The sequence below is a fragment of the Pleurodeles waltl genome, chromosome 3_2 (assembly GCF_031143425.1).
Source record: "Pleurodeles waltl isolate 20211129_DDA chromosome 3_2, aPleWal1.hap1.20221129, whole genome shotgun sequence".
Lineage (NCBI taxonomy): Eukaryota > Metazoa > Chordata > Amphibia > Caudata > Salamandridae > Pleurodeles > Pleurodeles waltl.
Genome location: NC_090441.1, coordinates 215,955,606 through 215,980,775, shown reverse-complemented (window position 1 = coordinate 215,980,775; position 25,170 = coordinate 215,955,606). Strand labels below are relative to the sequence as shown.

At 47.5% G+C, this 25,170-nt stretch overlaps 1 protein-coding gene across 2 annotated transcripts in view; it reads left to right on the top strand.

Moving 5' to 3' along the window:
- LOC138286717 (zinc finger protein 436-like) overlaps positions 1-25,170 on the top strand; it is a 112,436-nt gene that overhangs the window by 41,421 nt on the left and 45,845 nt on the right. For both annotated transcript variants that reach the window (XM_069227230.1, XM_069227228.1), the window contains exon 5: positions 17,928-18,041. In XM_069227230.1, the coding sequence (XP_069083331.1) occupies positions 17,928-18,041 (114 nt within the window). The remainder of the gene's footprint in view (positions 1-17,927; positions 18,042-25,170) is intronic.

Sequence of the window (25,170 nt, the reverse complement as noted above, 5' to 3'; positions counted from 1 at the left end):
AGTATGTTTGTTATGTGTCACTGGGACCCTGCTAGTCAGGACCCCAGTGCTCATAAGTTTGTGGCCTATATGTATGTGTTCCCTGTGTGGTGCCTAACTGTCTCACTGAGGCTCTGCTAACCAGAACCTCAGTGGTTATGCTCTCTCATTTATTTCAAATTGTCACTAACAGGCTAGTGACCAACTTTACCAATTTACATTGGCTTACTGGAACACCCTTATAATTCCCTAGTATATGGTACTGAGGTACCCAGGGTATTGGGGTTCCAGGAGATCCCTATGGGCTGCTGCATTTCTTTTGCCACCCATAGGGAGCTCTGACAATTCTTACACAGGCCTGCCACTGCAGCCTGAGTGAAATAACGTCCACGTTATTTCACAGCCATTTTACACTGCACTTAAGTAACTTATAAGTCACCTATATGTCTAACCTTTACCTGGTAAAGGTTAGGTGCAAAGTTACTTAGTGTGAGGGCACCCTGGCACTAGCCAAGGTGCCCCCACATTGTTCAGAGCCAATTCCCTGAACTTTGTGAGTGCGGGGACACCATTACACGCGTGCACTACATATAGGTCACTACCTATATGTAGCTTCATAATGGTAACTCCGAATATGGCCATGTAACATGTCTATGATCATGGAATTGCCCCCTCTATACCATCCTGGCATAGTTGGCACAATCCCATGATCCCAGTGGTCTGTAGCACAGACCCTGGTACTGCCAAACTGCCCTTCCTGGGGTTTCACTGCAGCTGCTGCTGCTGCCAACCCCTCAGACAGGCATCTGCCCTCCTGGGGTCCAGCCAGGCCTGGCCCAGGATGGCAGAACAAAGAACTTCCTCTGAGAGAGGGTGTGACACCCTCTCCCTTTGGAAAATGGTGTGAAGGCAGGGGAGGAGTAGCCTCCCCCAGCCTCTGGAAATGCTTTCTTGGGCACAGATGTGCCCAATTCTGCATAAGCCAGTCTACACCGGTTCAGGGACCCCTTAGCCCCTGCTCTGGCGCGAAACTGGACAAAGGAAAGGGGAGTGACCACTCCCCTGACCTGCACCTCCCCTGGGAGGTGTCCAGAGCTCCTCCAGTGTGCTCCAGACCTCTGCCATCTTGGAAACAGAGGTGCTGCTGGCACACTGTACTGCTCTGAGTGGCCAGTGCCACCAGGTGACGTCAGAGACTCCTGCTGATAGGCTCCTTCAGGTGTTAGTAGCCTATCCTCTCTCCTAGGTAGCCAAACCCTCTTTTCTGGCTATTTAGGGTCTCTGTCTCTGGGGAAACTTTAGATAACGAATGCAAGAGCTCATCCGAGTTCATCTGCATCTCTCTCTTCACCTTCTGATAAGGAATCGACTGCTGACCGCGCTGGAAGCCTGCAAACCTGCAACATAGTAGCAAAGACGACTACTGCAACTCTGTAACGCTGATCCTGCCGCCTTCTCGACTGTTTTCCTGCTTGTGCATGCTGTGGGGGTAGCCTGCCTCCTCTCTGCACCAGAAGCTCCGAAGAAATCTCCAGTGGGTCGACGGAATCTTCCCCCTGCAACCGCAGGCACCAAAAAGCTGCATTACCGGTCCCTTGGGTCTCCTCTCAGCACGACTAGCGAGGTCCCTCGAATCCAGCGACTCTGTCCAAGTGACCCCCACAGTCCAGTGACTCTTCAGCCCAAGTTTGGTGGAGGTAAGTCCTTGCCTCACCTCGCTGGGCTGCATTGCTGGGAACCGCGACTTTGCAGCTACTCCGGCCCCTGTGCACTTCCGGCGGAAATCCTTTGTGCACAGCCAAGCCTGGGTCCACGGCACTCTAACCTGCATTGCACGACTTTCTAAGTTGGTCTCCGGCGACGTGGGACTCCTTTGTGCAACTTCGGCGAGCACCGTTTCACGCATCCTCGTAGTGCCTGTTTCTGGCACTTCTCCGGGTGCTACCTGCTTCAGTGAGGGCTCTTTGTCTTGCTCGACGTCCCCTCTCTCTTCAGGTCCAATTTGCGACCTCCTGGTCCCTCCTGGGCCCCAGCAGCGTCCAAAAACGCCAAACGCACGATTTGCGACTAGCAAGGCTTGTTGGCGTTCTTTCGGCGGGAAAACACTTCTGCACGACTCTCCACGGCGAGAGGGATCCGTCCACCAAAGGGGAAGTCTCTAGCCCTTTTCGTTCCTGCAGAAACCTCAGCTTCTTCTGTCCAGTAGAAGCTTCTTTGCACCCGCAGCTGGCATTTCCTGGGCATCTGCCCATCTCCGACTTGCTTGTGACTTTTGGACTTGGTCCCCTTGTTCCACAGGTACCCTAGATTGGAAATCCACAGTTGTTGCATTGCTGGTTTGTGTCTTTCCTGCATTATTCCTCTAACACGACTTCTTTGTCCTTAGGGGAACTTTAGTGCACTTTGCACTCACTTTTCAGGGTCTTGTGGAGGGTTATTTTTCTAACTCTCACTATTTTCTAATAGTCCCAGCGACCCTCTACAAGGTCACATAGGTTTGGGGTCCATTCGTGGTTCGCATTCCACTTTTGGAGTATATGGTTTGTGTTGCCCCTATTCCTATGTTTCCCCATTGCATCCTATTGTAACTATACATTGTTTGCACTGTTTTCTAAGACTATACTGCATATTTTTGGTATTGTGTATATATATCTTGTGTATATTTCCTATCCTCTCACTGAGGGTACACTCTAAGATACTTTGGCATATTGTCATAAAAATAAAGTACCTTTATTTTTAGTATAACTGTGTATTGTGTTTTCTTATGATATTGTGCATATGACACTGAGTGGTACTGTAGTAGCTTCACACGTCTCCTAGTTCAGCCTAAGCTGCTCTGCTAAGCTACCATTATCTATCAGCCTAAGCTGCTAGACACCCTATACACTAATAAGGGATAACTGGGCCTGGTGCAAGGTGCAAGTACCCCTTGGTACTCACTACAAGCCAGTCCAGCCTCCTACAATGACAAAAAAGTGGAACAGGTGCCACCCCAGGAGAGGTTTCTCCCACCACAGGAATGCTATCCTGAATGGCAGGGTGGTTAGGGGATACTGTGATACCCTTTTTACCTGTTGATGGAGAGGGATCCTGAGTTTTCAGGCCTTCTCTCCTTTGCTTTTTCATTTCAGTAGAAATGAGAGGGAACAATTCCTCAGGGATGCCCAGCATGGCTGCATGGGCAAAAAACTCTACATCAGCCCAACCTGAGGCCTCTAGGTCATTACCTAAGAGACAGTCTACAGGTAAGCTAGGTGATACCACCACCTGCTTAGGGCCAGTAACTCCACCCCAAATAAACTGAATTATAGCTAAGGGAAGAAACTTAGTGGAGTTATGGACATCAATAATCTTATACTGTTGTCCAATGATGTGTTGATCAGGGTGCACTAGGTTTTCAGTCACCAAAGTGATACTGGCGCCTGTGTCCCTGTAGGCCAAGGCCTCAACACCATTTATTGAAACTGTCTGCCTGTACTTATCCATTGTAAGGGGACAAGCAGCCAGTGTGGCAAGGCCAATGCCACTAGGTGTGACAGAAACTGTCTTGGGACTGACTACCCCAGTTTCTACTATGGACCCAAAAGTGAACCCAACTACACCCTTAACTTGACTGTTGCCAGCAGTCCCACCACTAGTACCACTACTGCTAGGGGCACTAGAGCTTGATGTATTAGTGGTGGTAGGCTCAGGGGGTTTACCTGGACAGGACTTATCCCCTGGCCTATGGCCTCTGTTTTTACACACAAAGCACCAAGGCTTTTTAATGTGTGCAGGTTGGGAAGAAGAGGAAGAATTTGTTTTATCCCCACCCTCTGAAGAGTGTTTAAGATTTGAAGTGGGATCTTTGGTTTTACTCTTATCCCCATGCTTATCTTGAGATTTTTCACCATCTTTCTTCTTATTGCCATCTTTGTCACCCCCTGTATGAACTTTTCTGTTCACCCTTGTTCTGACCCATTTGTCTGCCTTCTTTCCCAATTCTTGGGGAGAGGTCAGATCAGAGTCTACCAGGTACTGGTGCAACAAATCAGACACACAATTATTAAGAATATGCTCTCTAAGGATTAAGTTATACAGGCTGTCATAATCAGTAACTTTACTGCCATGTAACCACCCCTCCAAGGCCTTCACTGAATGGTCAATGAAATCAACCCAGTCTTGTGAAGACTCCTTTTTGGTCTCTCTGAACTTTATCCTGTACTGTTCAGTGGTTAAGCCATAACCATCCAGGAGTGCATTCTTAAGAACTTGGAAATTATTAGCATCATTTTCTTTCACAGTAAGGAGCCTATCCCTACCTTTTCCACTAAATGATAGCCATAGGATAGCAGCCCACTGCCTTTGAGGGACATCCTGTACAACACAGGCCCTCTCAAGTGCAGCAAACCACTTGTTAATGTCATCCCCCTCCTTATAAGGGGGAACTATCTTGTGCAGATTCCTGGAATCATGCTCTTTTGCAGGATGACTATGGGGAATACTGCTGCTGCCACCATGGGTTTCTAAACCCAACTTCTGTCTTTCCTTCTCTAGTTCAAAAGACTGTCTATCCAAATCCAGCTGTTGCTTTTTAAGCTTCAGTCTGGTTTGTTCCACCCTCAACTTATTGAGTTCCCTCTCTAACATTCTGTCATCAGGGTTGGTGGGAGGGACATTCCTAGATACAGAGGTATGATGGGAATGAACAGAAGGAGACCTGTCCCTTACAGAAGCCACCCTAACAGCTTGGTTAACAGAAACATTACTACCAGTATGGTGAGAATAAATGCTTTTGCTATGATGTGAGACAACACTATTTGTATGGTGTGGCTCATCATCATTCCCAACTATGCTAGACTGTCTAGTAATGGGCAGGCTAGGAAGTTTTTTTCCTGAATCTTTTCCTGGGGGAGTCACTGAATCAGATTGAGAACTATTAGGTACTTTTTCAACAGATGAGGCACCTATGGCCTTATCCTGTTCTCTAAGCATGTTAAGTAACAGTTCCAAGGAAGGATTCTTCCCTACACTCAAACCTCTCTCTATACAGAGACTCCTTGCTCTTTTCCAGCTTAGGTTGTCATATGCAAGTTTGGACAGATCAACATTTTGGCCTGTGCCAGACCTTTTTTAGAGAGAGTTAAAGTGATAGTAAAAGATAAAAAGTTTGTCAGAGCTTTTAGAAAGACAGAGAAAAAAACTTTTTAAACTTTTTAGAACTTTTTAGAAAGTTAGAAGTACTTTTCAGCACTTAGAAAAGAGGAAATGCAAAACTTTTTGGCTATGTGTATATACACTGACCTTGTTTTGTATATTTTTCTCTTATGAAAAGTACAATGACAAGAGTGGTAAGTAGTCTCAAGCACTTATCCCACCACTGCACAACCAATGTAGGAGGCTGGACTGGCTTATAGTGAGTACCAAGGGGTACTTGCACCTTGCACCAGGCCCAGTTATCCCTTATTAGTGTATAGGGTGTCTAGCAGCTTAGGCTGATAGATAATGGTAGCTTAGCAGAGCAGCTTAGGCTGAACTAGGAGACGTGTGAAGCTACTACAGTACCACCTAGTGTCATATGCACAATATCATAAGAAAACACAATACACAGTTATACTAAAAATAAAGGTACTTTATTTTTATGACAATATGCCAAAGTATCTTAGAGTGTACCCTCAGTGAGAGGATAGGAAATATACACAAGATATATATACACAATAGCAAAAGTATGCAGTATAGTCTTAGAAAACAGTGCAAACAAAGTATAGTTACAATAGGATGCAATGGGGAAACATAGGGATAGGGGCAACACAAACCATATACTCCAAAAGTGGAATGCGAACCACGAATGGACCCCAAACCTATGTGACCTTGTAGAGGGTCGCTGGGACTGTAAGAAAACAGTGAGGGTTAGAAAAATAGCTCATCCCAAGACCCTGAAAAGTGAGTGCAAAGTGCACTAAAGTTCCCCTCGGGACAAAGAAGTCGTGTTAGAGGAATAATGCAGGAAAGACACAAACCAGCAATGCAACAACTGTGGATTTCCAATCTAGGGTACCTGTGGAACAAGGGGACCAAGTCCAAAAGTCACAAGCAAGTCGGAGATGGGCAGATGCCCAGGAAATGCCAGCTGCGGGTGCAAAGAAGCTTCGACTGGACAGAAGAAGCTGAGGTTTCTGCAGGAACGAAAAGGGCTAGAGACTTCCCCTTTGTTGGACGGATCCCTCTCGCCGTGGAGAGTCGTGCAGAAGTGTTTTCCCGCCGAAAGGACGCTAACAAGCCTTGCTAGCTGCAAATCGTGCGGTTAGCGTTTTTGGACGCTGCTGGGGCCCAGGAGGGACCAGGAGGTCGCAAATTGGACCTGAAGAGAGAGGGGACGTCGAGCAAGACAAAGAGCCCTCACTGAAGCAGGTAGCACCCGGAGAAGTGCCAGAAACAGGCACTACGAGGATGCGTGAAACGGTGCTCGCCGAAGTTGCACAAAGGAGTCCCACGTCGCCGGAGACCAACTTAGAAAGTCGTGCAATGCAGGTTAGAGTGCCGTGGACCCAGGCTTGGCTGTGCACAAAGGATTTCCGCCGGAAGTGCACAGGGGCCGGAGTAGCTGCAAAGTCGCGGTTCCCAGCAATGCAGCCCAGCGAGGTGAGGCAAGGACTTACCTCCACCAAACTTGGGCTGAAGAGTCACTGGACTGTGGGGGTCACTTGGACAGAGTCGCTGGATTCGAGGGACCTCGCTCGTCGTGCTGAGAGGAGACCCAAGGGACCGGTAATGCAGCTTTTTGGTGCCTGCGGTTGCAGGGGGAAGATTCCGTCGACCCACGGGAGATTTCTTCGGAGCTTCTGGTGCAGAGAGGAGGCAGACTACCCCCACAGCATGCACAAGCAGGAAAACAGTCGAGAAGGCGGCAGGATCAGCGTTACAGAGTTGCAGTAGTCGTCTTTGCTACTATGTTGCAGGTTTGCAGGCTTCCAGCGCGGTCAGCAGTCGATTCCTTATCAGAAGGTGAAGAGAGAGATGCAGAGGAACTCGGATGAGCTCTTGCACTCGTTATCTCAAGTTTCCCCAGAGACAGAGACCCTAAATAGCCAGAAAAGAGGGTTTGGCTACCTAGGAGAGAGGATAGGCTACTAACACCTGAAGGAGCCTATCAGCAGGAGTCTCTGACGTCACCTGGTGGCACTGGCCACTCAGAGCAGCCCAGTGTGCCAGCAGCACCTCTGTTTCCAAGATGGCAGAGGTCTGGAGCACACTGGAGGAGCTCTGGACACCTCCCAGGGGAGGTGCAGGTCAGGGGAGTGGTCACTCCCCTTTCCTTTGTCCAGTTTCGCGCCAGAGCAGGGGCTAAGGGGTCCCTGAACCGGTGTAGACTGGCTTATGCAGAATTGGGCACATCTGTGCCCAACAAAGCATTTCCAGAGGCTGGGAGAGGCTACTCCTCCCCTGCCTTCACACCATTTTCCAAAGGGAGAGGGTGTCACACCCTCTCTCAGAGGAAGTCCTTTGTTCTGCCATCCTGGGCCAGGCCTGGCTGTACCCCAGGAGGGCAGATGCCTGTCTGAGGGGTTGGCAGCAGCAGCAGCTGCAGTGAAACCCCAGGAAGGGCAGTTTGGCAGTACCAGGGTCTGTGCTACAGACCACTGGGATCATGGGATTGTGCCAACTATGACAGGATGGCATAGAGGGAGCAATTCCATGATCATAGACATGTTACATGGCCATATTCGGAGTTACCATTGTGAAGCTACATATAGGTAGTGACCTATATGTAGTGCACGCGTGTAATGGTGTCCCCGCACTCACAAAGTTCAGGGAATTGGCTCTGAACAATGTGGGGGCACCTTGGCTAGTGCCAGGGTGCCCTCACACTAAGTAACTTTGCACCTAACCTTTACCAGGTAAAGGTTAGACATATAGGTGACTTATAAGTTACTTAAGTGCAGTGTAAAATGGCTGTGAAATAACGTGGACGTTATTTCACTCAGGCTGCAGTGGCAGGCCTGTGTAAGAATTGTCAGAGCTCCCTATGGGTGGCAAAAGAAATGCTGCAGCCCATAGGGATCTCCTGGAACCCCAATACCCTGGGTACCTCAGTACCATATACTAGGGAATTATAAGGGTGTTCCAGTAAGCCAATGTAAATTGGTAAAAATGGTCACTAGCCTGTTAGTGACAATTTTGAAAGAAATGAGAGAGCATAACCACTGAGGTTCTGGTTAGCAGAGCCTCAGTGAGACAGTTAGGCACTACACAGGGAACACACACATATAGGCCACAACCTTATGAGCACTGGGGTCCTGACTAGCAGGGTCCCAGTGACACATAACAAACATACTGAAAACATAGGGTTTTCACTATGAGCACTGGGCCCTGGCTAGCAGGATCCCAGTGAGACAGTGAAAACACCCTGGCATACACTCACAAACAGGCCAAAAGTGGGGGTAACAAGGCTAGAAAGAGGCTACTTTCTCACAGTATGCACTATTTCAAAGTAAGGAATAGTATGCACAGAGTCCAAGGGTTCCCCTTAGAGGTAAGATAGTGGCAAAAAGAGATAATACCAATGCTCTATTTTGTGGTAGTGTGGTCGAGCAGTAGGCTTATCAAAGGAGTAGTGTTAAGCATTTGTTGTACATACACACAGGCAACAAATGAGGAACACACACTCAGACACAATTCCAGGCCAATAGGTTTCAATGAGAGACCAAGGGGTCTCTTCAGCGATGCAGGCAAGGGGGGGCTCCTCGGGGCAGCCCCCACCTGGGCAAGGGAGAGGGCCTCCTGGGGGTCACTCCTGCACTGGTGTTCCGATCCTTCGGGTCCTGGGGGCTGCGGGTGCAGGGTCTTTTCCAGGCGTCGGGATTTCAGAGTCAGGCAGTCGCGGTCAGGGGGAGCCTCGGGATTCCCTCTGCAGGCATCGCTGTGGGGGCTCAGGTGGGACAACTTTGGTTACTCACAGTCTCGGAGTCGCCGGAGGGTCCTCCCAGAGGTGATGTTTCTCCACCAGTTGAGTCGGGGTCGCCGGGTGCAGTGTTGCAAGTCTCACGCTTCTTGCGGGGATTGCAGGGGTCTTTAAATCTGCTCCTCTGGAAACAAAGTTGCAGTCTTTGTTGAACAGGGCCGCTGTTCTCGGGAGTTTCTTGGTCTTTTGGAAGCAGGGCAGTCCTCTGAGGATTCAGAGGTCGCTGGTCCTGGGGAAAGCGTCGCTGGAGCAGTTTTCTTCTGAAGGAGGGAGACAGGCCGGTAGGGCTGGGGCCAATGCAGTTGGTGTCTCCGTCTTCTCTGCAGGGGTTTTTCAGCTCAGCAGTCCTCTTCTTCTTCGTAAGTTGCAGGAATCTGATTTCCTCGGTTCAGGGGAGCCCCTAAATACAGGATTTAGGGGTGTGTTTAGGTCAGGGAGGGCAGTAGCCAATGGCTACTAGCCCTGAGGGTTGCTACACCCTCTTTGTGCCTCCTCCCAAGGGGAGGGGGTCACATTCCTATCCCTATTGGGGGGATCCTCCATCTGCAAGATGGAGGATTCCTAAAAGTCAGAGTCACTTCAGCTCAGGTTGCCTTAGGGCCTGTCCTGACTGGCAAGTGACTCCTCCTTGTTTTTCTCATTATCTCCTCCGGCCTTGCCGCCAAAAGTGGGGCCGTGGCCGGAGGGGGCGGGCAACTCCACTAGCTGGAATGCCCTGTGGTGCTGGAACAAAGGGGGTGAGCCTTTGAGGCTCACTGCCAGGTGTTACAGCTCCTGCCTGGGGGAGGTGATAGCATCTCCACCCAGTGCAGGCTTTGTTACTAGCCACAGAGTGACAAAGGCACTCTCCCCATGTGGCCAGCAACATGTCTCGAGTGTGGCAGGCTGCTAAAACCAGTCAGCCTACACAAGTAGTTGGTTAAGGTTTCAGGGGGCACCTCTAAGGTGCCCTCTGGGGTGTATTTCACAATAAAATGTACACTGGCATCAGTGTGCATTTATTGTGCTGAGAAGTTTGATACCAAACTTCCCAGTTTTCAGTGCAGCCATTATGGTGCTGTGGAGTTCGTGTTTGACAGACTCCCAGACCATATACTCTTATGGCTACCCTGCACTTACAATGTCTAAGGTTTGGCTTAGACACTGTAGGGGCACAGTGCTCATGCACTGGTGCCCTCACCTATGGTATAGTGCACCCTGCCTTAGGGCTGTAAGGCCTGCTAGAGGGGTGACTTATCTATACTGCATAGGCAGTGTGAGGTTGGCATGGCACCCTGAGGGGAGTGCCATGTCGACTTACTTGTTTTGTCCTCACCAGCACACACAAGCTGGCAAGCAGTGTGTCTGTGCTGAGTGAGGGGTCCCCAGGGTGGCATAGGATATGCTGCAGCCCTTAGAGACCTTCCCTGGCATCAGGGCCCTTGGTACCAGGGGTACCAGTTACAAGGGACTTCCCTGGATGCCAGGGTGTGCCAATTGTGAAAACAAAAGTACAGTTTAGGGAAAGAACACTGGTGCTGGGGCCTGGTTAGCAGGCCTCAGCACACTTTCAATTCAAAACATAGCATCAGCAAAGGCAAAAAGTCAGGGGGTAACCATGCCAAGGAGGCATTTCCTTACAACAGTACAGAAAAGTAATTTGAGAAAGTTGACTGAGCATATCTTTTTCGAGTCATGTTTAATATAGGGTTAGGTGAGGAGTTCCTACATAAGGTCCTTCTTCTTTTTGATTGATCCCCTGCAGACATCAATTGTGGAGGCTCTATGTGCAGAACTATTGAATAGGATGCAATACTTGACAGGGATGCCCTGGTCTTCGCTCCTCTTCAGACGTTTGTTGGTGGCAATCTGGCTTTCCCTTGGTGCCCAGGGTACTTCATCTTGGATAGGGTAGGTTAAGTCATTAATATATGTGGGAGATATCTTCTGTTGTCTCACACAGGTCCTCGATTATAGCATCAATGCATGTTCTAAACAATTATTCAAGCTTGTCTAGCTAGAAGATAAACGGGACCATGTGCATTGCCATCCTCATATCCAGAGTCATCATTAATGCTAGCCTACATGGCAATATATAACGTGAGTTCCTGAAGGACTCACTACTTGGGTGTCCGCATTAATAGGTGTCATTCACGTAGGGGGGAAGATACCCTCTTGATGGCTTGCACCACACAAGATTTAACAAAATTGTTGCACTTGAATCTTTTATTATGGGAAAGGATGCAGGCCTTCAAATGGATAACTGATCCCAGATGTAATTATCTTTTTGGCATCCTACCTCTGTTCCTCAACAATTACTTACCCAACTACGAGCTACTAGGTTAGAGGCTGAAACCATGGCAGGGGGCTTTGTCTACCTCATATGATGTATCAGCCTTCCACTTTTCACAACTGTTTTATATGCAAGATCACCACCACGTTGAGCCGTTCTCTGCTAATGCACCCCTGCCAAAGTGCAGTGGAATCTCAGGGTACAGAAGGGGCAGAGGGCACCTGCAGCCGTAACCAATCACCAGTATCCTGAAGCACTTTTTAATTTGTTTAATTTATTTTTAATTGACTGATCTAAGAACGAGGGAAACATTTAGACTCATAAATAAACAGAAAGAAAGTGTGCGACCGCACCTTTGTAGGAGCACCCGGCTGGAATTGGCAGCTGCCAGACCTTCCAAAATATTTGCATTTTCATTTGTTTTATGTTGCTTTTTTTTTAATGCCCGCCAGTGGTGGAGAGCAGTGTAGGAGCAGATCGAAAGCAACAGGAAGTGGGGGCAGGAAGAGATAAAATAGAAACAAAGCTGGGTTACAGGAGAGAGCGACATGGAGAGCAGGGGGAGAAGCACACAACGGAGAGAGCAACATGGAGAGCTGGGTGTGTGTTTGACAGTGGAGAAAAACACGTGGGAGGGAGCTAGGGAACATATTCACAATCACGGAGTGCTTAACCAAAAAGAAAAAGTGAACAGTGGAAAGATACGAGTTAGCTAGTAGGCTGGTAAAGAGACTATGCTCCAGGGCAGTGACAAAGGAAGAGGAAGGAAGGCCATTGAATAGGAAGTAACCAAATAAGAGTGACCGTAAAGCCAATCGATGGATGAAGTGGGCGGGCTCCAAGCCCACTATAAGTTCTTCTTACTGCCCCACAAAAGGTCTTTGTGGGTAGTCCTGGGTTCGTCCCTCAGTCCAACTTTATGTAACATTTATTTGACACCCAAGGTTGGAATTGTCAGAGAGAAGAGTTTCTAAGCTGTATCTTATGCAATTGGTACCCAAATGAAAATTTCCATGGTAGACATTTTCGAAACAACCAGACCAAAGTTCTTGGACTATCTAAACAACATGGCTACATACATGTGGAATCCATGTCTGCGGGACATGTTATGGGATTCTGTGAATGCTTTGCAAAATGTCCTACTGGCACCCACTACATTGCAAGAAGATTGTCATCCAAGCCCTGATCATGAGCCATCTCAACTATGGCAACATCAACTATGTAGGCATGGCGGACTACTTGTTCACAGGTCTACAGACTGTTCAAAATGTGTCTGCAGGCATGTTTTATAACCTTCCTCCGAGAACTTTAATGTGAACACAGACACCATGGCCCCCCGATCTAGACCACCCATGCCATCAAACCAGACCACAAAGAAGCTTGTACACAGAGGAGCTCAAACTCACCAACCGTCACTGCAAGCAGATAGAATGCAAATGGAGACAAAACCAGGATGACACAGAGAAGAACTACAGGGGTAAGCAGCCCTTTGTGTGGAGACAGGACACAGCCTATTCAGGTCTAAGTGTGGCTGGGTAAACTTCTCCCTCTCATCCTGCCAGTGATGACCCATCCAGTCACAGCTACACTCCCCATTGTGTGTGGCTGTCTAAGCCACGCACAGCCAATCATGTGACCCAAAGATAGGCTGCAGCCACCAAATAGCTAAGGCAGGAAAATACCAACTTTCTAAAAGTGGCATTTTCAAAATTGTGAATTAAAATCTGACTTCACCATAAGTTAGGATTTTAAATTCCAATTCCAGAGATACCAAACATGAAATGATAACCTAGTCCCATTTAAAAATTACAGCTTTAAAAGGTAATAAGGTAACTCAATCGTATGTGAGAGGTAGGCCTTGCAGTAGTGAAAAAATAAATTTTCACTACCAGGGCATGTAAAACGTATATGTCCACTTTTTTAAATACACTGCACCCTGCCCAATGGGCTGTTTAAGGCCTAACTTAGGGGTGATGTGTATGTATTAAAAGGGGAGGCTTAGGCCGTGCGACAGGTTTGTTTTGCCCGGTCGAATCAGCAGTTTTAAACTTCACAGGCTGCAATGGCAGGACTGAGGCGTGTTTTTAAGGGCTACTTAAGTGGTTGGCACAATAACTTCTGCAGGCCCACTAGTCACATTAAATTTACGGGCCATATGTACCTGTAGCACCACGTTACTAGAGACTTATAAGTAAATTCAATGTGCTTATCAAGTATAGGCCAATTGTACCATGTTTCTGGGATGAGCACTGGTTAGCAGTGGTAAAGTGTGCAGAGTCCTAAAGCCAACAAAAAAAAATTTTGGCGAAAACAGGGGGGGGGGGGATGTTCTGCTCTGTTTATGTGTATGTGGGGTACATGTGAGAGTCCAGCTGAGCAGAAGAGCTGGAAGTGTATGCAGCTGTTGAGGTAGATGGGCCCTGTGTAGTGTAGTACCTTATATATATGTGTGTGAGGTTCCTTGAGGTGTGGGGTGATGTGATTGAGTGAAGCGAGGTAGTGGAGAGAGAATTCAGTTCTTCACTGCATTGACTGTGCCAGGAATCTAAATCCAGCTGTCCCATTACTTAAATCAGAAGCCTTGATGGATCTGTCTTACTGTGTAGTGCCATTATAGCTCAGACATTTGTAAATCGTTTTGAGGGTGGTGTACATAAAACTGCAATATCCATCTTGTGGGACATTAAAGGAGTTTTTGAGTGGCATTATCCTAAGTGTTATTTCTGACTCAGGGTGGGAGTTCTTAGATGAGGAGCTAACAGAAAGGTTATGTGGTTCTGCGGTCACCTTAAAGTGGCAAAAACTCCCAGACCCAATGGGTCGCTGGCTGAGGTTTTCAAAGCTCTCCAGAAGGGCTCGATTCCCTTCCTTCACAAAATATGTGATGAGGCACTGGAGATGGGAGAGCTTCCTTCCAATTTTTGCAAACCTGAGACAATCCTGATTCTCAAACTCAGCAAAGGTGAGGAACTGGTCACTCTCCATAGACCCAGCTCCCTTTCAAACACCAAGGTGAAGGTTTTTGAAAAGTATTGTCGGAGCGAGTGGCTAAAGTAATTTGCTCAGGTGTCGTAGTATATAAAGCGCTCTGGGGGTGCAACTTGCTTATGTGCCCACGTTATACACTCCCTTGGCACTTTTACATTGCAGAAGGGGCTGCAGATGATGGTGTGGCCTCTTCTGTAATACTGATAGGGCTGGTGCACATATAACGCCAGCGCTTTTTTGGGAGGGCATTCCATTATTTGCATGGGGGTGGCCTCATGCAAATGAGGGAATCTCTTTGCCTCTGCGTCCCTGCCATATTATATGGCATGTAGTGCATATAGTATGATTGTGATGCTTTACACCTTCTTCATTGAAAAACAGTATAGGGAATTGTACTGTAAGACTGGGAAGAGATGGTTGTGGTGCACTGAATGTTGGTGACTGTTTGGACCGCTTATGATGGTTCATCTGGTCTGTTGATTGATTCTAGCACTTGACCAGAGGATTGTTTATTTCCAGCCAGGATAGATTCTGGACCAGAGGATTGTTTATTTCCAGCCAGGATAGGTTCTGGACCAGAGGATTGTTTCTTTCCAGCCAGGATAGGTTCTGGACCAAAGGATTGTTTATTTCCAGCCAGGATAGATTCTGGACCAGAGGATTGTTTATTTCCAGCCAGGATAGGTTCTGGACCAGAGGATTGTTTCTTTACAGCCAGGATAGGTTCTGGTAGGTGGACCTATCATGTTTAAGGACCAATCGGAAGGCTTGGCATTGAGATGTTTACAAAGCAGAATATAAGTTGCAGCATTGTTTCTTGTGTTGCTTTAGGGATCCTCAAAACCAGCAATTGTTTCTTTGCCTGATTGCGCCTGGAAGGGGTCCACATGTCCACATGTCCACTGTGTTGACTGTAGCTGTGTGTGCAGGGCTGCAATGAGGCAGGTGTGTGTGTTTGACCGGAAGTACGGCCAGTTCGCCCTTAAATGTGGGACAAACTAATCAAATGACTCTAACATCTGTAACTATTTCCAAGCTCTTCTTCCTACAAGGACTCGCTGTGTATCCGGTGCATGTCGTCCTCTTTGTTCCCGTCAGAAAATGATGAAGACAAATATATTAATTCTATTTAGGATCTGTGTCGGAAGCTGGCTCTGTTTATACTGTATCAAAATGAGATGTAGTGTGCACAGAGTCCAGGGGTCCCCAGAGGCTTTACAGAGGCAATAATAGATAAGCCTAACTGCTCACCATGAAGAGAGCATCATGTTATCAGAGGGTGGTGCAAAGCATTTGTTGTACACCCACAGACAATAGGAGAAGCACACACTCAATGACTTAACTCCGGAACAATGGTTTTTATGTATCGAAAATATATATTTTTAAATTTATTTTCAGAACCACAAGATTCAAGTTGCAGGTAAGTACTTTAAAAGTTTGATATCAACAGTACTTGGTTTGAAATAGGTAAGTAATACAGTTTATGAATCATTGGCAATAATCTGGTTTAAAAATGGACACTTAGTACAATCTCCGAACAGTACCTGGGGGAGGGAAGAAATGTTAGGTTGGTTTACAGGTAAGTACAACACTTAAACAGTTTCAGTCTCCGGGTTTTAGGAAGTCTACCAGCAGCACAGGGCCGGTCGGGTGCAGAGGTCAAAGTTCAGCAAACTTAACGTGGGCTCCTATGGAGACAGGGGGTACTCAGTCAGGCTCAGAGGGTAGACCGGGGGGATTAGAAGAGCACTGGAGGAGCCACAAGTAGGCACCAAACACACCATCAGCGGCACAGGGGCGGCCAGGGGCAGGGTGCAAACAGGATGTCTGGTTTCCAATGCGGTCTGTGAGGAGACCCCAGGGATCACTCTGGGGCTGCAGGCGAGGTCCAGGAGGGTTTCTCATGCACACCACCAGTTGGACAGGCAGGAGGGCCGCCTGCTGGACGTTGATGCACGGGGGTCGGTTTCTCCAAGGCCCGGGGGCTGCGGGTGCACTGTGTTCTTAGGCATCGGATATCTTTGTCCGGAGCTTTGCGGTCAGGGGGGCCCTCGGGATTCCCTCTGCAGGCAGCGGCGTGGAGAGGTCAACCCTAGCAGGGCACGGGCTAGCAATCGCCTGGGGATCCTCTCTTGCTGGATGGACTACCTGAACACAGATCATGGACGTCTGGTACACAGGGGTCAAGACTCACGCATCGGGAGTGAGAGGAGAGTCCTTAGTTGTTAGTTTCTTTAGACAGCGCTGCTGTCCTCTGGAGTTCTTGGTCCTTTTTGGTGCAGGGCAGTCCTCTGGAAATGGCAGAGACCGGTGGGCCCGCTGCACGTGTCGCTGTTCTTTTTGCAGGTTCTCTGAAGCAGGAGACAGGTTGGTAGGACTAGGGCCATAGCAGTTGTCGTATTCCTTCTTCTCTGCTTGGGGGTTTCAGCTTAGCAGTTCTTCTTCTTGTAGGTTCGGTTCAGGGAAGTCCTTAAATACAAGATTTAGGGGTGTTACAAGGGTTAGAGGGCAGTAGCCAATATCTACTGTCCCTGAGGGTAGCTACACCCTCTTTGTATCCTTGAGGAGAGGAGCACATTCCTATCACTATTGGTCCCTGTCCTCCAAACCAAGATGGAGGATTCTGCAGGGAGTGAATCACTTCAGTTCTGGACACTTTAGGGGTGGTCCAAGCTGAAGTGGTCACGCCTCCTTGTTTTTCTTAAGTTTGCCGCCAAACTGGCTGCTTGTCAGGGGGGAAGCATCTCCACTAGCTGGAGTGCCCTGGGGCACTGTAACACGAGGCCTGAGCCTTTGACGGTCACCGCCATGTGTTACTGTTCCTTCGGAGGGGAGGAGCAGGCTTTGTTTCTTGGCTCAGAGAGCACAAAGGCCCTCACCCCTTGGGGTCAGAAACTCATCTGCGAGTAGCAGGTTGGCACAGACCAGTCAGTCCTACACTAGAGGATTGGATAAAATACAGGGGGCATCTCTTAGATGCCCTCTGTGTGCATTGTTTTATAAATCCCACACTGACATCAGTGGGGGTTTATTGTGCTGAGAAGTTTGATGCCAAACTTCCCAGTATTCAGTGTAGCCATTATGGAACTGTGGAGTTCATAATGACAGACTCCCAGACCATATACATAATATGGCCACACTGCACTTACAATGTCTAAGAATGGACTTAAACACTGTAGGGGCATATTGCTCATGCAGCTATGCCTTCACCTGTGGTTTAGTGCAGCCTTCCTTAGGGCTGTGAGGCCTCCTAGGGGGTGACTTTCCTATGCGACAGGCAGTGTTTTGTGTGCATGGCACTCTGAGAGGGATGCCATGCCGACTTTGCCTTTTTCTGCCCACTAACACACAATCTGCAGTGGCAGTGTGCATGTGTTAGGTGAGGGGTCCCTTAGGGTGGCACAACACATGCTTCAGCCCTTAGGGACCTTCCCTGGTCACAGGGCCCTTGTACCACTGGTACCTTTTACAAGGGACTTGCCTGTCTGCCAATTGTGGAAACAATGGTACCTTTTTAATGGAAGAGCACTGGTGCTGGGGCCTGGTTACCAGGATCACAGCACTCTCGTCAAGTCAGCATCAGTATCAGGCAAAAAACTTTGGGGGGGGGGGGGGGGGGGGGTAACTGCAACAAGGGCAAGTTTCCTACAATCCGTGTCATGTAGCTCATTCAAGTTTTAAGAAGCTTTTTCAATTGACCCAAAACAATCCTTGGAATCTGAAGCTACTGCTCTGCTTTCCACACAGGATGTCAGGTCGCCGCTCCCGGCAGTGTTTTGAAGAAGGAAAAGGAGGTGAGCAACACTCCGATGGATCACAGTGACACAGAAGGTGGAGATCTTAGGCCCAGCCCAAGCTTAGGTAATGTACATGTTGGAGTTTTTGTTGTGTTTTACGGCATCACCGAATGAGTGGATTGAGTGTGTGAGTGAAGGCATGTGTGGTGAGAAAACTATGAGCTGAGCCACAGACTCATGTAAGAACTGGAAGTGAAGTTGGTAACATGGGGTTATCAGCCATTATCTGTGGTGAGTACTGTCACTTACTTCTGTTAGTCCAGAGCCTCTGCTACTATTGCACTCCAATCTATAGTCCTGTTACTACAGTTCTACTCTTGCATCTCTCCCTCCTCCAATACATCCTGCTCCGTGGCCTCACTGAGTCCGCTCTGGCAATGCACATTGTTGGCTCCCTCACAATGGGGAGTCAGAGCTGCACACAGCATGGAAACTGCCTTATTAGTTGCCACAGATTCTATGGGGCTTGTGCTGGATGAGGACAGACCTGCAGCCCTCATCCTCTTAGATTTATCTGTGGTGTCTGACCTGGTTTCCCACGCCGTTATGATAAAGAGACTACATGAGTTGGGCCTGTCTGTGAGGCTCTCAGATGGCTTCAGTCATTCTTCACAGACAGGTCTGCATCATTAATTTTTGTTCAGTTTAAAATCCTCTCTGTGGTTGTCCTGTGTGAGTAGCCCAGGGTTCATCCCTCAGTCCAACTTTATTTAACATTTATATGATGCCCAACGTTGGAATTGTCAGAGAGAAGGATTTCTAAACTGTATCTAATGCCGGTGGTACCCATATGAAAATTTCCATGCCAGACATTGTTGAAACAACCAGGCCTACATTCTTGAACTGTCTAAACAACATGACTACATGCATGTGAGATCCGTGCCTGTGGGTGTTGGGGATTCTGTGGATGTTTTGTAAAATGTTCACCTGACTCCCACTCGATTTCAAAAAGACTGTCATCCAAGCCCTGATCATGACCCATCACAACTATGACTACAAGACACCTGCACCCAGCTACACCTCTTCTTCATCAGCAAGATCTCCAGCATCTAGTACCACTTTGAGCCCAAACCGAAGCCGTCCACCCTCACAGCCACCATACCCATCACTTCCAGTGCTTTGGAAGTAATGGTCCGTCAGCCTGATGCATTTGCGGAGTTCCACAAGGATTATTGCTCAGCCCCATGCTGTTCAAAGCGTACGACCACCCCACTTGGCAGCATCGTTCGCACCCATGGAATCAATGGTACATCCTACACCGACAACACCCACTTCATCCTCTCCAAAAACAAAAAAAACATCAAACACCCAAACTAGTTTCTCTACCTGCATGTCTGAAATCACCAGATGGATGAAAACCTCATGCTTCTGCTCTCTCTGTGTACCTCCTCTGCATTCCACTGTGTTTTGCTTGATCCATTGCACAAGGATATCCTTTTGGGGGTGAGTCTAGTAAAATACAGAGGCTCAGCAACATAACGTAACACCCCTTAAGGGAATCCTACACACTGTAGCATGTCCCATCCGAGGCCGGAAAAAATATGACCACATCACCCCATCCTGATGGAACTACATTGCCGGCCTGGCCCATCTTCAAAATGTGCAGAGTCATTGACAAAGCCGTCACAACCAGCACCCCTCTTATCTTGCAAGTTCACCTTACCTGGTAGTTATTGGCTCTCCTGCAGCCAGGACACTATTAGACTGCAGAATAACAAGTGTAAAAAGAAAAAAAACAGGGCCGCAGCCCTTATCCATCTGTCTGCTGGAACAACATCCCCATATTTATCAGGAGAGCCTCGTCACTGCTCCAATCTAGGAAAGTTAAAGAACACCAAATCATAATGCAGTAACTGTCCACTTCTGCGCCCGGACTCGAGCGTCCTCTCCTATAACTCGTTGACTGTACGCGTGCCTGTGGCCCTGTACTGTGCTCCGCTGCCAATTGGTTAGGTTTGCGCAATACAAATATCACATGCATGCATGCATACATACATACATACACATACATACACACATACATACAGGCATACAGGAATACATACAGACATGCATACTTACGGAAATGCAACTATTATTTCTACTGCTGCTTGGGGCAAAGGTTTCCTGGGCACTACAAGTGTGCCAAAAAGAATATGTTCTGGGAATTAATGTGAAGTGTGTGGTAGTGGAGGCATACACTAGAACTCTTCAGACAAGGAAGAATTGTGGGCATCCCAATAGCTGGGTATTCTCCTTCCCTGGAGCACCACCGCAGATGTTGAGCTATTACACGTAGAAAAGAGATGCAGAAGCCTCCTCTGCCTTCTAAAGGTGAGCGATGACCACAGAACAAACGTTCAAACCTCAAGGCCTAGCAGTAATTAAAGCAATGCTGAAGTTACCGCTGCTCTGAAGAGATCAGTGGTCTGTTTTCGGTGGACTAAAGGATTGCTCTACACATTTCAGCACCGCTCTCATCAGTGGCTTGGTTCAGAGTATCCAGGTGTGCGGTGCCAGTTACCCTGCAACCTGGCATTGAATAAGAATAGCCCAGCGGGATGAGCCAGTTGTGCAGAGATTGTGTCAGTCCTCAATAGTCCACCACCCAGATGTCCCACAACACAAACTGGCAATATCTGGTTGTCAGTAGTCAGGAGACCCGACACCATTCAGGGTGGTAAATCATAGTGGTCAGAAGTACGGGGGCACTGGAGCTTCGAGGTGGAGCAGCACCCTCAGTGGACAGATGAAACCGTTAGGTGCCCGCATCTTGACACCAGTTCTGGTGGGGGAAGCAGCCACTGGACGGACTCAGACCATCTTCCTCTCACTGGGGGCTGAAAGGGATTACTAGACGATCGTTCCAACAATTTTGCATCCAGGCGGCCAGTCACAGCCAACGCAGCGTACCCTGGAGCTCCAGAGTGAAGGGGAAGCCTTGCATTTATCTCAGGTTCAAAATAAAGTGGTGCAGGCCCATGCAAGTCAAGGTACTGGTATGAGGCTCGCAGACAGGTGGAGTCCTTTGAAATGTGCTGTTCATCGTCAGCTGTTTGATAATGTATGTTAATGTGCGCCATGCGCTGCTGGACTGCGTAGTCTCATGAGGTCAAGGCCTGTTCTTCTCCACAAGTTGGCCCACCACCGGGTTCTCAGTGAGCTTGGCCTTGTGCTTCTCCTTCCAGTCAGGGAAAATTCCTCTTCTCACATGACAGTTCATCTTCTCGTTTTACAGAAAGGGCACATATTCAGAGCTTCTCCAAAATCCTGAGATTAGACCTAACTACGAACAGCATTGTCAGAGTCCTGATCAGGCACCTTCACGAACTGTTAAGAGCTCCTTTTCAAGGAACTATTCTGGTGGAACCGTTTCCAGTCTTAATGGAAAGCCAGGACAAATAAATGGTTTTAATCAAACTGCAGAGGGCACATGTTCCCAAGCATATATACACAGTGGAGGCAAGCGAAGCACACTTACTGCTTAGAGGCGTCTGCATTAAAGAGAGACAGTCCAAACAACCAGAGTTCTGTCTGTCTTGATGCCGGACACATTGAGCACAATACAAAAAGAGAGGCAACAGATAGGACCTGGGGAGTGTATGGAGCAGTCACTGATCATAGAAAGGTAAGCGGTCTTGAACAGAGTTGCTCAGGCACCCAAGCCTATTTAGATTGAAAATTATTTGTTTCTACTGCACCTCCCAAGGCCTGACAGGGTTTCAGTGTTGATTTTCTGAACCATTCCAAATGGATTTCAGGATTTCACTTGGAGAAGTCACATGCAGCTTGTTGCATCAGTTAGGACAAAGCTTACATCTTGGGCAGCCATCATCATGCCCTTGTACTGTACAGTCTTCACACTGCACGAGGATGTGCAAGCATGTACACATACCACATACGTGGCAAGTGCTGTGTGCTTGTGTGCTTCTGCTCTGGTGTCCTAACCCATGAAGGGGCACCAAAGTGTTCCACAGGAAAGGTCCACTACCTCCTTATTGTCGCACACACAAGGAGGCAGCACCTTTATTCTTTGTATGCAAAATATCTTTCTATAACTTGGGGCATTCACAGGGGCTCATAACAGCTTGTCACTTTCTGACTCCGCATCATGTTATTCCCTTCTCCACTGCTACTTTTTCTTATTAGGTGAAAGTGATTTGTGAACCATGTGCAATATTTTTTCTGCAAGTCATCAGTGTAATAGAATGTACCATCCTCTTCATTGATATTATTTATTGTATTTACTGATTGATTTATTATATTATCGTATTGTGATACAATGAGGTTTTCATTAAGTGATATTTTTTAACCAATCAGTGTTTGTAGCCTCACAGTCAGCAAGAGTAAACATCGAGTGACTGGTGATGCCCACATGATATACGGTGGAAACATTTTCTGTTTGCTGACTGTTCTTTTCTGTGTCTATGTGGTTTCAAGACTTAATTTAGCTAATCATATTTTATGAAAAATCAAACTGAGGTTGGGAAAGCACTACGTCACAAAGAATTATCTTAAATCCACACTAAGGGAGAAGAACCAAGCAGGAGTTATCCAGAAACAGGCAAAACAAAATAAGTACAAGAAAGATATAAAATCATCTGGTGATGCGACCCCGTCAGTGCACTAATTAGAAGCTCCACATACCATCCCTCCCTCCACGTCACAGCTGGTGCTGTAGACAATCCTCAAGATCGCAGGGTCCTGGAAACTTAGATCAGTGAAATGGAGGTGGATGTTGGCCTCCTTCATCAAGACCACTGCAAAGTAGTGGAACATGTGACTGAGTCAGAAGCTCACATTTCCATGGTAAAAGATGTAGAGAGCTTACACCTGAAATGAACTCATTAAAAAGATGGCAGCTGACTTTGGAGCTTGAGTTAAGGATGGCTAGAGTGCTCTTGTTGGAACAGTCTTCACCTCATAGGTTTTCTGGAGGGAGTGAAACACCAACAGCCCTTCTGGAAGACTGAGTTAATGTCATTCCCATGGGCAGCTTGCCACAGCATCTCATGATTGCATGGGACTGCTCCATGCACTGAGGCCCTGTTGGAGGATATATCAGTGGAGTGGCGGAGAGGTATATGCATAGGAGTACACCGAGGTCCCACAACCCTAGGTACCTTCCTCACGTAGCGTGCTTCCTGCAGGCACTGGGACTGACAGACATAGGGCACAGATTTCACACTAAGGCTCCTGAATATGTTTGCTTTTCTCACACACAGATCACTATCCAGAGTAGGCTACTTCCTTACCTCAAAGTCAGCCCTCCACGGCGTGTCAAAGGTGCAAGATGTAGCTGGAGGACGTTACGGCTATTCTCCTATAGAATTTACTCTTGATTAGAGAGGGCATTGTGCAAGATGTGAAGATTATTGAATGAGCTCTTGGTATTTGTCTTATAAAGCCTTCAAGAAATATATTGCAGATGAGGCTACCCAATATTTCACCCTTGGTACTGATTCAGTGTCCTCACAAACCGGAGGCAATCCTGATTTGCAGGATTGGTCACTTCAGTGTGACCCTTTTCCCTTCTAAACACTAGAGTGAATGTTTTTTCGAACATATTGGCAGACTGAGTGGCTAAAGTAATCCGCTCAGTTGTTCACTTGGACCACAGTGGCTGTGTACCATCACTTGCTACACTTCACGGTATTAGATGCCTTCACAGTGTGCCGGCTACTCATGTCATTATAAAGACCAGTTTGATCTTCTTGTGGGTGATTTGGGTGTACCTTTGAATTGGTTAGCTGGGATTATTTATTCCCGCTGCTTCAGAGAATGCACCCTGCTATCCCCTACTCATGGCACTAGGATAAGGGTGCAGGGTGGAGATGTTTCTTGGGCCCCTTCTCCATTCACAGGGGTACCAGGCAGGGTTGTCCACTCTCGTCGCTCCTCTATGCCTTTTCAGTTGAGCTTTTAGAATAGTGGATTCAGCGTGATGAGTTGGGGAATTGATTCGAGCTGTTACCCATAGTCTGTAATCAAGTCCCGTTAAATGCGGATGACCTGCTTGTTGACATGGGAGAGCCTGCCTCTAGGTGATACTGGTCCTATAAATACTCCACATATTTGGTGAACACTCAAGTCTCTAAATAAGCTTAAATACTTTAATGATCTATCCAACCAGAGCGTCCCAGGCAGATGTCCTTTGGGCATCAAGATTACCGGTTTGGTGGGAGGTTTTATTTTACCCTTTATGTAACAACTGAGCAAACACTGCTGTAGTCGAAACTTGGCTTCTTAAATGGACAGATTGCGCCCAGAACATAAGTACCTCCCTTCTGGGAAGAGCAGTTTAATTCAAGATGGTGTCATTGCCCAGAAATCATAATTTGATACAAAACTATCTACGTGATATCTCTAAAGATGATATTACGCACATTGTGGTGATGGCACATTCTTTCATGTGGGGCGGCCGTCTACCCCAAAATGCTATAAATCTCCCTGTGATTGTGGAATAGGTTGGGTGGATATCAGCATATCATTGTGCATCACACCTTCTAATGGTTAACAAATGGTTACACAATGCCACCAATGACCCCGCTTTTTCTACGGAGAAGTGGTTTATGGGAGGGATACACTCCACTCATCACTTGTACGGGAAGTAGATTCCTACAGAGCTATGCTCCACAACTAAAACAGGCTTGAAAATGTGCCATTCTCCCCTCCGGGATGTGGGCTGGCAGAAAAGATGAACAAAGGAACCCCCTTTATTAATGGGTCACCTTTTGGGATTGGTTCATTCATTACAGGGTTTCAAAAGATGGGGTGATGTCATCTCCAGGCTGGTGATGTAATGACAGGCTACTACTTATCCTCCTTTTCGCACCTGCAAGCTAATTTTGAAATGCTCACAAGTAAATTTTTTTGTCATTTTCAGCTAAGACACACTGTTAACACCAGTCATTAGAGATTTGGCAGAGCTTCCCAAATTTAAGGCGCTGGAATGCAGAATACTGATGGGAGACATGGCCAACACAAAATTCTTAGTACGTGTTATAAACACTTTTGACTCCTTGAGGGGATAGTTGGATAGTTGGGCAAAAATTTTTGGGTCTGTAGATAGTGAAATTCTAGAGGACAGGGTACCCCCTAGGGAGCCAGTGGTGGCCTCTCAAATCAGCATTCAGCCGTGATATGAGAATATATTTCACCCAACATAGTCTGAGGCTGTGTGGGAGATCTCTCATGTCTTCACTGTAATAATC